Below are 15,581 nucleotides of genomic sequence, written 5' to 3'. Positions count from 1 at the left end.
GTGTAGATGGGGGGAGTAGATGGGGGGGTGTAGATGGGGGGTGTAGATGGGGGGGTGTAGATGGGGGTTGTAGATGGGGGGGTGTAGATGGGGGGGTGTAGATGGGGGGGTGTAGATGGGGGGGGTGTAGATGGGGGGGTGTAGATGGGGGGGTGTAGATGGGGGGTGTAGATGGGGGGGGTGTAGATGGGGGGTGTAGATGGGGGGTGTAGATGGGGGGGTGTAGATGGGGGGGTGTAGATGGGGGGGTGTCGATGGGGGGGTGTCGATGGGGGGGTGTAGATGGGGGGGTGTAGATGGGGGGGGTGTAGATGGGGGGTGTAGATGGGGGGTGTAGATGGGGGGTGTAGATGGGGGGTGTAGATGGGGGGTGTAGATGGGGGGGGGTGTAGATGGGGGGGGTGTAGATGGGGGGGTGTAGATGGGGGGGTGTAGATGGGGGGTGTAGATGGGGGGGGTGTAGATGGGGGTGGGTGTAGATGGGGGTGGGTGTAGATGGGGGTGGGTGTAGATGGGGGGGGTGTAGATGGGGGGGGGTGTAGATGGGGGGGGTGTAGATGGCGGGGTGTAGATGGGGGGTGTAGATGGGGGGGTGTAGATGGGGGGGTGTAGATGGGGGGTGTGTAGATGGGGGGGGGTGTAGATGGGGGGGGTGTAGATGGGGGGGTGTAGATGGGGGGGTGTAGATGGGGGGGTGTAGATGGCGGGGTGTAGATGGCGGGGTGTAGATGGCGGGGTGTAGATGGCGGGGTGTAGATGGGGGGGCGTAGATTGCAGGGGGTGTAGATGGGGGGGGGTGTAGATGGGGGTGTCTAGATTGGGGGGGGTGTAGATGGGGGGGGTGTAGATGGGGGGGGGTGTAGATGGCGGAGTGGACGGTGGGGTAGATGGGGAGGGAGGAGCTTGCACAAAGAGGGGCACATGGAATGGGTTCGCGGATTGTTTGTTCAATATAAAAATTGTCCAAAGTTGAATGATTGTTGTGTATCTTGTAAAATGGAAAATATCCGGAATAGAAATATTTAGGGCAACAAAAATCAGCAAGATCCCCACCTTTTGGCAGTAAGAATCTGTTTCCCAAAGGTTGGGAAGTCTAATGCTTGAGGGCGTAGGTTTAAGGTGAGGTGAGTAGTTAGTTTAAAACCTTACCTTTACAGGAGCGGCCCTTTGGATTTCGGCGGGAACCGGAAGTTCGACCTCTGGCAAGTCCCCCCCCCCCCCCCCCCCCCCCCCCCCCAACCAATAAATTCTGGTGGAGAGGAAACCCGAGACACTACACGTGTAGTGTCTCCCACCCGCCCTCCTCCTCTAACCTAATAATAAGACCCATTGGTGTAAGGTAAGTGCCATATTATATTATTATATTATTAGCATTGTGCAGGTCAAGGATTGGAGGTGGAGGAGCAGTCTCTGTCAGCGAGAGAACCTGAGAACATCTCAGAAGGTAAGCAAGTGATTTTTACTTTTATACCTGTTTTTCAAATTGTGTGTGTCGGGGGGAAACTGAAGTGACATCACAGAAAAGCTGTGACCTGAGTGGCTGGTTGGGATTCTAACCTAAATTTTTTTGAGTATTTGGGAACTAATTAAACATAATAACTTAATTATAATTTAGAGGATATCTAAGCCAGAGATCGGAGAATATTATAGTTAGCTATCGCATTTCTATTAGAAATCTAGTGCTAGGAAACAGATAGTTGACAGTAACTTTGAAATTTAAAAAAAGTATTTATAAAAAAAAAAGACAAATTTTAATTTTAATTAATTGACGCAATGTCAGTTAGAGGGGTGCTGTGCTCTGTGAGATGTGGCAGGTCCGGGAGGCTTCCAGCGTCCCGGATGGCTTCATCTGCAGAAAGTGCACCCAACTGCAGCTCCTCACAGACCGCATGGTTCGGTTGGAGCAGCAATTGGATGCACTTAGGAGCATGCAGGTGGCGGAAAGCGTCATAGATCGCAGTTATGTAAGTGTGGTCACACCCAAGGTGCAGGCAGAGAAATGGGTGACCACCAGAAAGGGCAGGCAGTCAGTGCAGGAATCCCCTGTGGTTGTCCCCCTCTCGAACAGATATACCCCTTTGGATACTGTCGGGGGGGATAGCCTATCAGGGGAAAACAGCAGCAGCCAGAGCAGTGGCACCACGGCTGGCTCTGATGTTCAGAAGGGAGGGTCAAAGCGCAGAAGAGTAATAGTTATAGGGGACTCTATAGTCAGGGGCACAGATAGGCGCTTCTGTGGACGTGAAAGAGACTCCAGGATGGTATGTTGCCTCCCTGGTGCCAGGGTCCAGGATGTCTCCGAACGGGTAGAGGGAATCCTGAAGGGGGAGGGCAAACAGGCAGAGGTCGTTGTACATATTGGTACTAACGACATAGGCAGGAAGGGGCATGAGGTCCTGCAGCAGGAGTTCAGGGAGCTAGGCAGAAAGTTAAAAGACAGGACCTCGAGGGTTGTAATCTCGGGATTACTCCCTGTGCCACGTGCCAGTGAGGCTAGAAATAGGAAGATAGAGCAGACAAACACGTGGCTAAACAGCTGGTGTAGGAGGGAGGGTTTCTGTTATCTGGACCACTGGGAGCTCTTCCGGGGCAGGTGTGACCTGTATAAGATGGACGGGTTGCATCTAAACCGGAGAGGCATAAATATCCTGGCCGCGAGGTTTGCTAGTGTCACACGGGAGTGTTTAAACTAGTATGGCAGGGGGGGTGGGCACGGGAGCAATAGGTCAGAAGGTGAGAGCATTGAGGGAGAACTAGGGAATAGGGACAGTGTGGCTCTGAGGCAGCGCAGACGGGGAGAAGTTGCTGAACACAGCGGGTCTGGTGGCCTGAAGTGCATATGTTTTAATGCAAGGAGCATTACGGGTAAGGCAGATGAACTTAGAGCTTGGATTACTACTTGGAACTATGATGTTGTTGCCATTACAGAGACCTGGTTGAGGGAAGGGCAGGATTGGCAGCTAAACGTTCCAGGATTTAGATGTTTCAGGCGGGATAGAGGGGGATGTAAAAGGGGAGGCGGAGTTGCGCTACTTGTTCAGGAGAGTATCACAGCTATACAGCGAGAGGACACCTCAGAGGGCAGTGAGGCTATATGGGTAGAGATCAGGAATAAGAAGGGTGCAGTCACAATGTTGGGGGTATACTACAGGCCTCCCAACAGCCAGCGGGAGATAGAGGAGCAGATAGGTAGACAGATTTTGGAAAAGAGTAAAAACAACAGGGTTGTGGTGATGGGAGACTTCAACTTCCCCAATATTGACTGGGACTCACTTAGTGCCAGGGGCTTAGACGGGGCAGAGTTTGTAAGGAGCATCCAGGAGGGCTTCTTAAAACAATATGTAAACAGTCCAACTAGGGAAGGGGCGGTACTGGACCTGGTATTGGGGAATGAGCCCGGCCAGGTGGTAGATGTTTCAGTAGGGGAGCATTTCGGTAACAGTGACCACAATTCAGTAAGTTTTAAAGTACTGGTGGACAAGGATAAGAGTGGTCCGAGGATGAATGTGCTAAATTGGGGGAAGGCTAATTATAACAATATTAGGCGGGAACTGAAGAACATAGATTGGGGGCGGTTGTTTGAGGGCAAATCAACATCTGACATGTGGGAGGCTTTCAAGTGTCAGTTGAAAGGAATACAGGACAGGCATGTTCCTGTGAGGAAGAAAGATAAATACGGCAATTTTCGGGAACCTTGGATGACGAGTGATATTGTAGGCCTCGTCAAAAAGAAAAAGGAGGCATTTGTCAGGGCTAAAAGGCTGGGAACAGACGAAGCCTGTGTGGCATATAAGGAAAGTAGGAAGGAACTTAAGCAAGGAGTCAGGAGGGCTAGAAGGGGTCATGAAAAGTCATTGGCAAATAGGGTTAAGGAAAATCCCAAGGCTTTTTACACTTACATAAAAAGCAAGAGGGTAGCCAGGGAAAGGGTTGGCCCACTGAAGGATAGGCAAGGGAATCTATGTGTGGAGCCAGAGGAAATGGGCGAGGTACTAAATGAATACTTTGCATCAGTATTCACCAAAGAGAAGGAATTGGTAGATGTTGAGTCTGGAGAAGGGGGTGTAGATAGCCTGGGTCACATTGTGATCCAAAAAGACGAGGTGTTGGGTGTCTTAAAAAATATTAAGGTAGATAAGTCCCCAGGGCCGGATGGGATCTACCCCAGAATACTGAAGGAGGCTGGAGAGGAAATTGCTGAGGCCTTGACAGAAATCTTTGGATCCTCGCTGTCTTCAGGGGATGTCCCGGAGGACTGGAGAATAGCCAATGTTGTTCCTCTGTTTAAGAAGGGTGGCAGGGATAATCCCGGGAACTACAGGCCGGTGAGCCTTACTTCAGTGGTAGGGAAATTACTGGAGAGAATTCTTCGAGACAGGATCTACTCCCATTTGGAAGCAAATGGACGTATTAGTGAGAGGCAGCATCGTTTTGTGAAGGGGAGGTCGTGCCTCACTAACTTGATAGAGTTTTTCGAGGAGGTCACTAAGATGATTGATGCAGGTAGGGCAGTAGATGTTGTCTATATGGACTTCAGTAAGGCCTTTGACAAGGTCCCTCATGGTAGACTAGTACAAAAGGTGAAGTCACACGGGATCAGGGGTGAACTGGCAAGGTGGATACAGAACTGGCTAGGCCATAGAAGGCAGAGGGTAGCAATGGAGGGATGCTTTTCTAATTGGAGGGCTGTGACCAGTGGTGTTCCACAGGGATCAGTGCTGGGACCTTTGCTCTTTGTAGTATATATAAATGATTTGGAGGAAAATGTAACTGGTCTGATTAGTAAGTTTGCAGACGACACAAAGGTTGGTGGAATTGCGGATAGCGATGAGGACTGTCTGAGGATACAGCAGGATTTAGATTGTCTGGAGACTTGGGCGGAGAGATGGCAGATGGAGTTTAACCTGGACAAATGTGAGGTAATGCATTTTGGAAGGGCTAATGCAGGTAGGGAATATACAGTGAATGGTAGAACCCTCAAGAGTATTGAAAGTCAAAGAGATCTAGGAGTACAGGTCCACAGATCACTGAAAGGGGCTACACAGGTGGAGAAGGTAGTCAAGAAGGCATACGGCATGCTTGCCTTCATTGGCCGGGGCATTGAGTATACGAATTGGCAAGTCATGTTGCAGCTGTATAGAACCTTAGTTAGGCCACACTTGGAGTATAGTGTTCAATTCTGGTCGCCACACTACCAGAAGGATGTGGAGGCTTTAGAGAGGGTGCAGAAGAGATTTACCAGAATGTTGCCTGGTATGGAGGGCATAAGCTATGAGGAGCGATTGAATAAACTCGGTTTGTTTTCACTGGAACGAAGGAGGTTGAGGGGCGACCTGATAGAGGTATACAAAATTATGAGGGGCATAGACAGAGTGGATAGTCAGAGGCTTTTCCCCAGGGTAGAGGGGTCAATTACTAGGGGGCATAGGTTTAAGGTGAGAGGGGCAAAGTTTAGAGTAGATGTACGAGGCAAGTTTTTTACGCAGAGGGTAGTGGGTGCCTGGAACTCACTACCGGAGGAGGTAGTGGAGGCAGGGACGATAGGGACATTTAAGGGGCATCTTGACAAATATATGAATAGGATGGGAATAGAAGGATACGGACCCAGGAAGTGTAGAAGATTGTAGTTTAGTCGGGCAGTATGGTCGGCACGGGCTTGGAGGGCCGAAGGGCCTGTTCCTGTGCTGTACATTTCTTTGTTCTTTGTTCTTTGTGAGAGGGGAGAGATAAAAAGGGTCCAGAGAGGCATTTTTTTCACAGAGGGTGGTGAGTATCTGGAACGAGCTGCCAGAGGCAGTAGTAGAGACTGGTACAAATTTGCCTTTTTATAAGCATTTGGACAGTTATATGGGAAAGGTGGGTATAGAGGGATGTGTGCCAAATGCGGGCAATTGGGACTAGCTTTGTGTAAAAACTGGGCAGCATGGACAGGTTGGGCCAATGGCCTGTTTTCATGCTGTAAATCTCCGTGACTCTATAAGAGTGCATCAACAACGAGAGGGCAGATTCCAAATAATGGGTAAAAGGGGTGAAAGTGATGTGAGGGAAAAAACCTGCATCCGAAAGGCTGGTGGGAGGGTGGAACAATGTTCCTGGGGGGTGGTGGAGGCAGGTTCGAACGAGATATTCCAAAATGAACTGGATTACTATCTGAACAGAAAGAAAGTGCATGGCTACGGGGATAAGGCCAGGGAATGGGACGAGGTAGAATGTTCCTTCAGAAAGCCAGTGCTGATTCGATGGGCTCAATGGCCTCCAACTGAGCTGTAAAGATTCTGCGATCTCTATTGCCCCTGCACATGTGCACTTTTCCCAACTCTGAAGAAAGGTTGCAGATCTGAAACTCTCGTTTTTCTCTCTCTCTGCAGATGCTGCCTGAATGGCCCAGTTATTGGAGCATTTTCCGGTTGTATTTCTGATTTAAAGCTTATGTATCACTTTGCTTATCGATCAGCCTGATGGGCTCAGCAGGTACGAGGCGGTGAATGGCTCCCTCTTGTTCCCATGACTGTCAAACAACTCGTTTGATCCGCAGAGCTGATTTACAGGCTGTTAGCCTGATATAAATTCAATGGGTGGAAGGCAATAGAAAGCCGCATGAAGAGTAAATGAGTTTTCTTTGAATAATTGCGACATTTTACCTGTGACAGGGAAACAGCCTGCAGTCTGAACACACCATCCGAGTAACCCGGGTCCTTGAGGGGGTGACACCCGACTCTGTCCAAACACCAAACAGGACTGGCAATCGGCAAGGAGTGGGGCCAATCCGATGCAGCCCACGTGGGGACACTGCGAGAACAACAGGTCGTCAGTGAGCAGGAGCCTGTAACACCTCCCACACAGACATACCCACTTCCGTTCACTCTCACCCACACTTACATATACGCACACACAAATAGCACCCCCCACCCACAGCCCCCCCAAACAAACAGACATGCCCCACAGACACAGCCCCCCACAACACACGCGCTCCTTTCCACACACCGCACACGCTCCCCTCCACGCACACACTCCCATCCACACACACACACTCCCATCCACACCCACACACCCACACACCCACACACACACACACACACCCACACACAGCGCCCCCCTCCACACACACAAACACACGCTCCCCTCCACACACAGGCGCACACCGGCTCACCTCCACAGGGCAGCACGGTGATCAGCACAATTGCTTCACAGCTCCAGGGTCCCAGGTTCGATTCCCGGCTTGGGTCACTGTCTGTGCGGAGTCTGCACGTTCTCCCCGTGTCGGCGTGGGATTCCTCCGGGTGCTCCGGTTTCCTCCCACAGTCCAAAGATGTGCGGGTTCAGTGTGCTATGCTAAATTGCCCTTGGTGTCCAAAAAGGTTAAGTGGGGTAACTGGGTTACAGGGATAGGGTGGAGGCCTGGGCTTGGATGGGGTGCTCTTTCCAAGGGCCGGTGCAGACTCGATGGGCCAAATGGCCTCCTTCAGCACTGTAAATTCTATGATTCTATGATATGCACACACACTTCCCCCACACGCGCTGCCCTCCACACACGCAGACATGCTCCCCTCCGCGCGCACACACACACGCTACCCTCCATACACGCACTCCCCTACACACGTGTGCACACGCTCCCCTCCACATACATGTGCGCACACGCTCCCTTCCACAGACACACACACACACTCCCCTCCACACACACACATCCACACGCTCCGCTTCACGCATGCTCCTCTCCACACACATGCTGACCTCCACATACGCACACACTCTTCCCTCCGCGCAGCCACTCCACATACACTCCCTCCACATACACTCGGACGCCCCCGTGCGAGCAACCCCTACACACGCTCTCCCTTCCACGCACCCCCTCCACACACACTGACCTTCACATACCCACACACGCTCCCCTCCACATATGCTCACACCCCCACACACATACCCCCCCACCCATACACCAGCGCAGCCCCCCACCCACAAGCACCCCCCACACACGCGCACCTCCCCCACACGCGCACCTCCGCCACACGCGCACCTCCCCCACACGCGCACCTCCCCCACACGCGCACCTCCCCCACACGCGCACCTCCCCCACACGCGCACCTCCCCCACACGCGCACCTCCCCCACACGCGCACCTCTCCCACACGCGCACCTCTCCCACACGCGCACCTCTCCCACACGCGCACCTCTCCCACACGCGCACCTCTCCCACACGCGCACCTCTCCCACACGCGCACCTCTCCCACACGCGCACCTCTCCCACACGCGCACCTCTCCCACACGCGAAGCTCCCACACACGCGAAGCTCCCACACACGCGAAGCTCCCACACACGCGAAGCTCCCACACACGCGAAGCTCCCACACACGCGAAGCTCCCACACACGCGAAGCTCCCACACACGAACCTCCCACACACGAACCTCCCACACACACGAACCTCCCACACATACGCGCGTGCACCACTCCACACACGCTCCCCTCTATACACACGGGCACGCACCCCATACACACGCAGGCCCTCTACACATGCTCCCCTCCAAACACACACACGCTCCCCCCAAACATACACACTCCCCCAAACACACACGCACACCCTCGCCCAAACACACACACATGCACCCCCCACACATATCCACTCTCCCCCACACACACACAGTCGCGCACACCCCCTACACACATGCGCACACCCCCTCACACACACTCACGTGCATGCATCCCCCCACACACACGCTCTCCCCCTTCCCAAGCATCCCCCTTCGCCCCCATCCCCCCACTCACCGCACTGTGCTGTTGGTAACTCTGACACCGTGACTGACACCACACGCAGTCAGGGTCCTTGTTACAGCCCTGCTCCACACCGTAGAGTGAGCAATAATCCAGGTGGACCTTCAACAAATAGTGAACACAGATCAGGACAACGAGAGGGAAGGTGAGCATCCCATGGGAAACCCCTACTTCACTCATTCTCCTGCACTTACACTGCTCTGTCAGAGATGATCAGACGGGGGCCAGGGTCCTAGATAGGAGCCAGACCGGTCCAGGGTCAGAGGGCATAGAATCTGTGTGGGTAGAGTTGAGGAATCGCAAAGATAAAAAGACCCTGATGGGAGTTATGTACAGACCCCTAGCAGTAGTTAAGATGTGGGGCAGAAAACAAATCAGGAGATCAAAAATGCATATAAGAAAGGCAATGTTACAATAATCGTGGGCGACTTCAATGTGCAGGTGGAGTGGAAAAATCAGATTGGTAGTGCATCCCAAGGAAAGGAATTTGTGGAATGTTGAAGAGATGGTTTTTTTGGAGCAGCTTGTGACAAAGCCCACTAGGGAACAGACAATTCTGGATTTGGTGATGTGTAACGAGGCAGACTTGATTAGGGAACTTAAGGTGAAGGAATCCTGAGGGAGCAGTGACCACAATATGGTAGAATTTACCCTGCAGTTTGAGAGGGAGAAGCTGGAGTCAGATGTAACAGCATTAAAATTGAAATAAGGCAACTACAAAGACATGAGGGAGCAGCTGGCCAGAGTTGATTGGAAAAGGAGCCTAGCAGGGAAGACAGTGGAACAGCAATGGCAGGGGTTTTTGGGGGTTATTTGGGAGGCACAACAGAAATTCATGTCAAGGAGGCTGAGGGCAGGACGAGGCACCCATGGCTGACGAGGGAAGACAAGGACAGTTTAAAAGAAACAAAAAAGCACACACATTGGCAAAGATTAGTGGGAAGCCTTTAAAATCGAGCAGAGGTCAACTAAAAAATCAATACGGTGGGAGAAGATGAAACATGAGTGTAAGCTAGATAGTAATATTAAAGAAGAAAGCAAGAGTTTTTTTCAGTACATATGAATTCTATGAAAAGGTAAGAGAGAGGCAAGAATAGACACTGGGCCACTGGAAAATGAGGCTGGAGAAGAAGTAGTAGGAAACAAAGAAATGGCACCAGAACTGAATAGTTATTTTGCATCAGTCTTCACGGTGGAAGACACCAGTGGGATACCAGAACTTTAGGAGAATCAGGGGGCAGAGGGGAGTGCAGTGGTCATCACTAAGGAGAAGGTTCTGGGGAAACTGAAAGGTCTGAAGGTGCATAAATCACCTGGACCAGATGGACTACACCCCAGGGTTCTAAAAGAGATAGCTGAGGAGATTGTGAAGGCGTTGGCGATGATCTTTCAGGAATCACTGGAGACAGGGAGGGTTCCAGAGGACTGGAAAATGGCTAATGTAACACCGCTGTTTAAGAAGGGAGGGAGGCAGAAGAAGGAAAATTATAGGTCGGTTAGCCTGACTTCGGTCATTGGTAAGATTTTAGAGTCCATTATTAAAGATGAGATCGCGGAGTACTTGGAAGTGCATGGTAAAATAGGACTGAGTCATCATGGCTTTGTCAAAGGGAGGTCATGTCTGATAAATCTGTTAGAATTCTTTGAGGAGGTAACAAGAAAGTTAGACAAAGGAGAACCAGTGATCTCTTTAGATTTCCACAAGGCCTTTGACAAGGTGCCGTACCGGAAGCTGTTAAGAGCTCACGGTGTTACGGATAAAATACTGGCATGGACAGAGGATTGGCTGCCTGGCAGAAGGCAGAGCGTGGGGAAAAAGGAGTCTTTTTCAGGATGTCCTGAATTGTTCTGAGTTTCCCCAGAACCTTCTCCTTAGTGATGACCACCATATTCACCTCTGCCCCCCGATTCTCCTCAAATTCTGGTATCCCACTGGTGTCATCCACCGTGAAGACTGATGCAAAGTAACTGTTACGTTCCTGTGCCCGACCCCTAATTGCTGAGTGGCAGTAATCTCAATCACCTGAAGCCTGACTAGTGGCCAAAGTCGTGAATTGTATTGAATTGCATTCTTCTTCTGTAAATAGTGTGAGTCATCTTGTTTAGCTGAGTTCTATATAACAGACACAAAGCGCACTCAGTAAGCTTTGCGCACGGTGAAGTCGAGACATCCTGAGTGAGGAGACAGTGAGAGAGAGGTTGAAACCTGGTAATTTGATGCAGTGAGGGAATTCGGTGATGAGTGGGAGGATGTGCTCTTTTTCTACCGTTCTGTTTCCTTTCTTCTGGCCTGTAACTGTTAATCTGCAGGGAGGGATCCAGAGGGCATCCTGGATAGGTAAGTGATTTTAATACCTTTTCAAATTGTGGTGGGAGGAAAACTGAAGTGACATCATAGTAAAGCATACATAAACAACTGGGATCAAGTGGATCCCTTGATGAGTATAGAGATTGTTGAAATAGAGTTAAGAGGGAAATCAGGAGGGCAAAAAGGGGACATGAAATTGCTTTGGCAAATAATGCAAAGGAGAATCCAAAGAGCTTCTACAGATACATAAAGGGAAAAAGAGTAACTAGGGACAGAGTAGGGCCTCTTAAGGATCAACAAGGACATCTATGTGCAGAGCCACAAGAGTTGGGTGAGATCCTGAATGAATATTTCTCATCGGTATTCATAGAACATAGAACAATACAGCGCAGTACAGGCCCTTCGGCCCACGATGTTGCACCGAAACAAAAGCCATCTAACCTACACTATGCCATTATCATCCATATGTTTATCCAATAAACTTTTAAATGCCCTCAATGTTGGCGAGTTCACTACTGTAGCAGGTAGGGCATTCCACGGCCTCACTACTCTTTGCGTAAAGAACCTACCTCTGACCTCTGTCCTATATCTATTACCCCTCAGTTTAAAGTTATGTCCCCTCGTGCCAGCCATATCCATCCGCGGGAGAAGGCTCTCACTGTCCACCCTATCCAACCCCCTGATTCACGGTGGAGAAAGGCATGGATGTTAGGAAACTAAGGGAAATAAATAGTGATGTCTTGAGAAGTGTGCATATTACAGAGGAGGTGGTGCTGGAAGTCTTAAAGCGCATCAAGGTAGATAAATCCCCGGGACCTGATGAAATGTATCCCAGGATGTTGTGGGAGGCTAGGGAGGAAATTGCGGGTCCCCTAACAGAGATATTTGAATCATCGGCAGCCACAGGTGAGGTGCCTGAAGATTGGAGAGTGGCGAATGTTGTGCCCTTGTTTAAGAAGGGCAGCAGGGAAAAGCCTGGGAACTACAGACCGGTGAGCCTAACGTCTGTAGTAGGTAAGTTGCTAGAAGGTATTCTGAGAGACAGGATCTACAAGCATTTAGAGAGGCAAGGACTGATTCGGGGCAGTCAGCATGGCTTTGTGCGTGGAAAATCATGTCTCACAAATTTGATTGAGTTTTTTGAGGGGGTGACCAAGAAGGTAGATGAGGGCAGTGCAGTAGACGTTGTCTGCATGGACTTTAGCAAAGCCTTTGACAAGGTACCGCATAGTAGGTTGTTGCAGAAGGTTAAATCTCACGGGATCCAGGGTGAGGTTGCCAATTGGATTCAAAATTGGCTGGATGACAGAAGACAGAGGGTGGTTGTAGAGGGTTGTGTTTCAAACTGGAGGCCTGTGACCAGTGGTGTGCCTCAGGGATCGATGCTGGGTCCACTGTTATTTGTGATTTATATTAATGATTTGGATGAGAATTTAGGCGGCATGGTTAGTAAGTTTGCAGATGACACCAAGATTGGTGGCACAGTGGATAGTGAAGAAGGTTATCTAGGATTGCAACGGGATCTTGATCAATTAGGCCAGTGGGCCGACGAATGGCATTTAGATAAATGTGAGGTGATGCATTTTGGCAGATCGAATCAGGCCAGGACCTACTCAGTTAATGGTATGGCGTTGGGGAGAGTTATAGAACAAAGAGATCTAGGAGTACAGGTTCATAGCTCCTTGAAGGTGGAGCCGCAGGTGGACAGGGTGGTGAAGAAGGCATTCGGCATGCTTGGTTTCATTGGTCAGAACATTGAATACAGGAGTTGGGACGTCTTGTTGAAGTTGTACAAGACATTGGTACGGCCACACTTGGAATACTGTGTGCAGTTCTGGTCACCCTATTATAGAAAGGATATTATTAAACTAGAAAGAGTGCAGAAAAGATTTACTAGGATGTTACCGGGACTTGATGGTTTGAGTTATAAGGAGAGGCTGGATAGACTGGGACTTTTTTCCCTGGAGCGTAGGAAGCTTAGGGGTGATCTTATAGAGGTCTATAAAATAATGAGGGGCATAGATAAGGTAGATAGTCAACATCTTTTCCCAAAGGTAGGGGAGTCTAAAACTAGAGGGCATAGGTTTAAGGTGAGAGGGGAGAGATTCAGAAGGGCCCAGAGGGGCAATTTCTTCACTCAGAGGGTAGTGAGTGTCTGGAATGGGCTGCCAGAGGTAGTAGTAGAGGCGGGTACAATTGTGTCTTTTAAAAAGCATTTAGATAGTTACATGGGTAAGATGGGTATAGAGGGTTATGGGCCAAGTGCGGGCAACTGGGACTAGCTTAATGGTAAAAACTGGGCGGCATGGACTGGTTGGGCCGAAGGGCCTGTTTCCATGCTGTAAACTTCTATGATTCTATGAAAGCGGTGACCTGATTGGCTGGTTGGGAATCTGTTAAATTTGAAAAAAATAACTTTGCAAAACAAATCTAATTGATTAACAAGACAGTGGAGTACCTAAACCTGAGGGCAGAGGTTAGTAGAACAAGAACAAAGAAAATTACAGCACAGGAACAGGCCCTTCGGCCCTCCCAGCCTGCGCCGGTCCAGATCCTTTATCTAAACCTGTTGCCTATTTTCCAAGGATCTAGCATTCAATTTTACAAGGAACTAGTATTTAGCATTTAATTTTACAGTAAAAATCTAGCGTCAGGGACATATTGTTAATTGTAACTCAATCTAACAATAGTTCAAGTGTTTATTTCAAATTAATTAACTGGTGCTTAAATGTTACTCAGCGGGGTGCAGTGCTCCAACTGTGAGATGTGACAGATCTGTGACCCTTCCAGCGTTCCGGTCGACTACATCTGCAGCAAGTGTAACCAATTGCAGCTCCTCAAACACCACATGGTTCGGATGGAGCAGCGGTTGGATGAACTTAGGAGCATGCAGGTGGCAGAAAGCCTCATAGATAGGAGTTATGGAGAGGTGGTCACACCCAAGGTGCAGGCAGACAGATGGGTGACCACCAGAAGGGGCAGGCAGTCAGTGCAGGGATCCCCTGTGGCTGATCCCCTCTCTAACAGTATACTTTTTTGGATACTGTTGGGGGGGAATAACCTATCAGTGGAAAACAACAGCAGCCAGAACAGTGGCACCATAACTGGCTCTGTTGCTCAGCAGGGGAGGGCAAAGTGCAGGATAGTTATAGCGGACTCTATAGTAAGGGGCACAGATAGGCACTTATGTAGATGTGAAAGAGACTCCAGGATGATGTGTTGCCTCCCTGGTGCCAGGGTCAAGGATGTCCCGGAAGAACACAGGACATCCTGAAGGGGGAGGGGGAGCAGCCAGAGGTTGTAGTACACAAAGATATTAATGACAGAGGAAGGAGGAGTGATGAGGTCCTGCAGAAGGAATTCAGGGAGTTAGGCAGTAAGCTAAGAAGCAGGACCTCGAGGGTTGTAATCTCAGGATTACTCCCTGTGCCACATGCTAGTGAAGCTAGAAATAGGAGGTAGTGCAGCTAAACATGAGGTGTAGGAGGGAGGGTTTCAGATCTCTGGACCATTGGGATCTCTTCCGGGGCAGGTGGGACCTGTACAAGGGTCGGGTTGCATCTAAACTGGAGGGGCACCAATATTCTGGCTGGGAGATTTGCTGGTGTCATTCGGGAGGATTTAAACTAGTATGGCAGGGGGTGGGAGCCAGAACGCTAGCTTAGAAGGTGTCAATACTGATGGGGAAATAGAGAACACAAATAAGAGAACATCACCCTCAGGCAGAGCAAAAAAGGTGACAATTGTGAGAAGGGAGGTGGTCAATGCAGGACTGAGGGTATTGTACCTTAATGCGCGCAGTGTATGGAACCAGCTTGTTGCGCACATTGAAATTGGCCGGTACGATGTTGTGGGCATCACAGAGACGTGGCTGCAAGGGGATCAGGGCTGGGATCTAAATATACAAGGACATGTGAACTAGCTAAAGGACAGGCAGATGGGCAAAGGGGGCGTAGTTGCATTGTTAGTAAGGAATGAAGTTAAATCGATAGCAAGGAGCAATATAGAATCAGAAGGCATAGAATCTCTGTGGGTAGAGTTGAGGAACCGCAAAGGTAAAAAGACCCTGATGGGAGTTAAGCACGGGGAAAATCAGGTTGGTAGTGAATCCCAAGAAAAGGAATTTGTGGATTGCTTAAGAGATGGATTTTTGGAGCAGCTTGTGGTAGAACCCACTAGGGAACATGCATATCTGGATTTGGTGATGTGTAATTAGGCAGACTTGATTAGGGATCTTAAGGTGAAGGAACCCAGGAGCCCTTAGGGAGCAGTGACCACAATATGATACAATTTACTTTGCAGCTTGAGAGTGAGAAGCTGGAGTCAGATGTAACGGTATTACAATTAAAGAAGGGTAACTACAAAGACATGAGGGAGGAGCTGACCAGAGTTGATTGAAAAAGGAGCCTAGCAGAGAAGACAGTGGAACAGCAATGGCAGGGGTTTTTGCGGGTTATTCGAGAGGCACAGCAGAAATTCATCCCAAGGAGGAGGAAACATGTTACGGG

The 15,581-nt window shown here is 49.8% G+C and overlaps 1 protein-coding gene across 1 annotated transcript in view; it reads right to left on the bottom strand.

Annotated features, from left to right (window-relative positions):
- Positions 1-6,552: 6,552 nt before the first annotated feature.
- Positions 6,553-15,581, bottom strand: part of LOC140387107 (multiple epidermal growth factor-like domains protein 8) — a 190,466-nt gene continuing 181,437 nt past the window's right edge. Inside the window, exons 11-12 of the mRNA XM_072470117.1 lie at positions 8,760-8,867; positions 6,553-6,789 (exon numbers count right to left, since the gene is read on the bottom strand). Coding sequence (XP_072326218.1) covers positions 6,553-6,789; positions 8,760-8,867 — 345 coding nt within the window. The remainder of the gene's footprint in view (positions 6,790-8,759; positions 8,868-15,581) is intronic.

This window comes from Scyliorhinus torazame, chromosome 12 (assembly GCF_047496885.1).
Source record: "Scyliorhinus torazame isolate Kashiwa2021f chromosome 12, sScyTor2.1, whole genome shotgun sequence".
Taxonomy (NCBI): Eukaryota; Metazoa; Chordata; class Chondrichthyes; order Carcharhiniformes; family Scyliorhinidae; genus Scyliorhinus; species Scyliorhinus torazame.
Note: the sequence above shows the minus strand (reverse complement) of the source record. Positions and strands in the feature narration are given on the sequence as shown.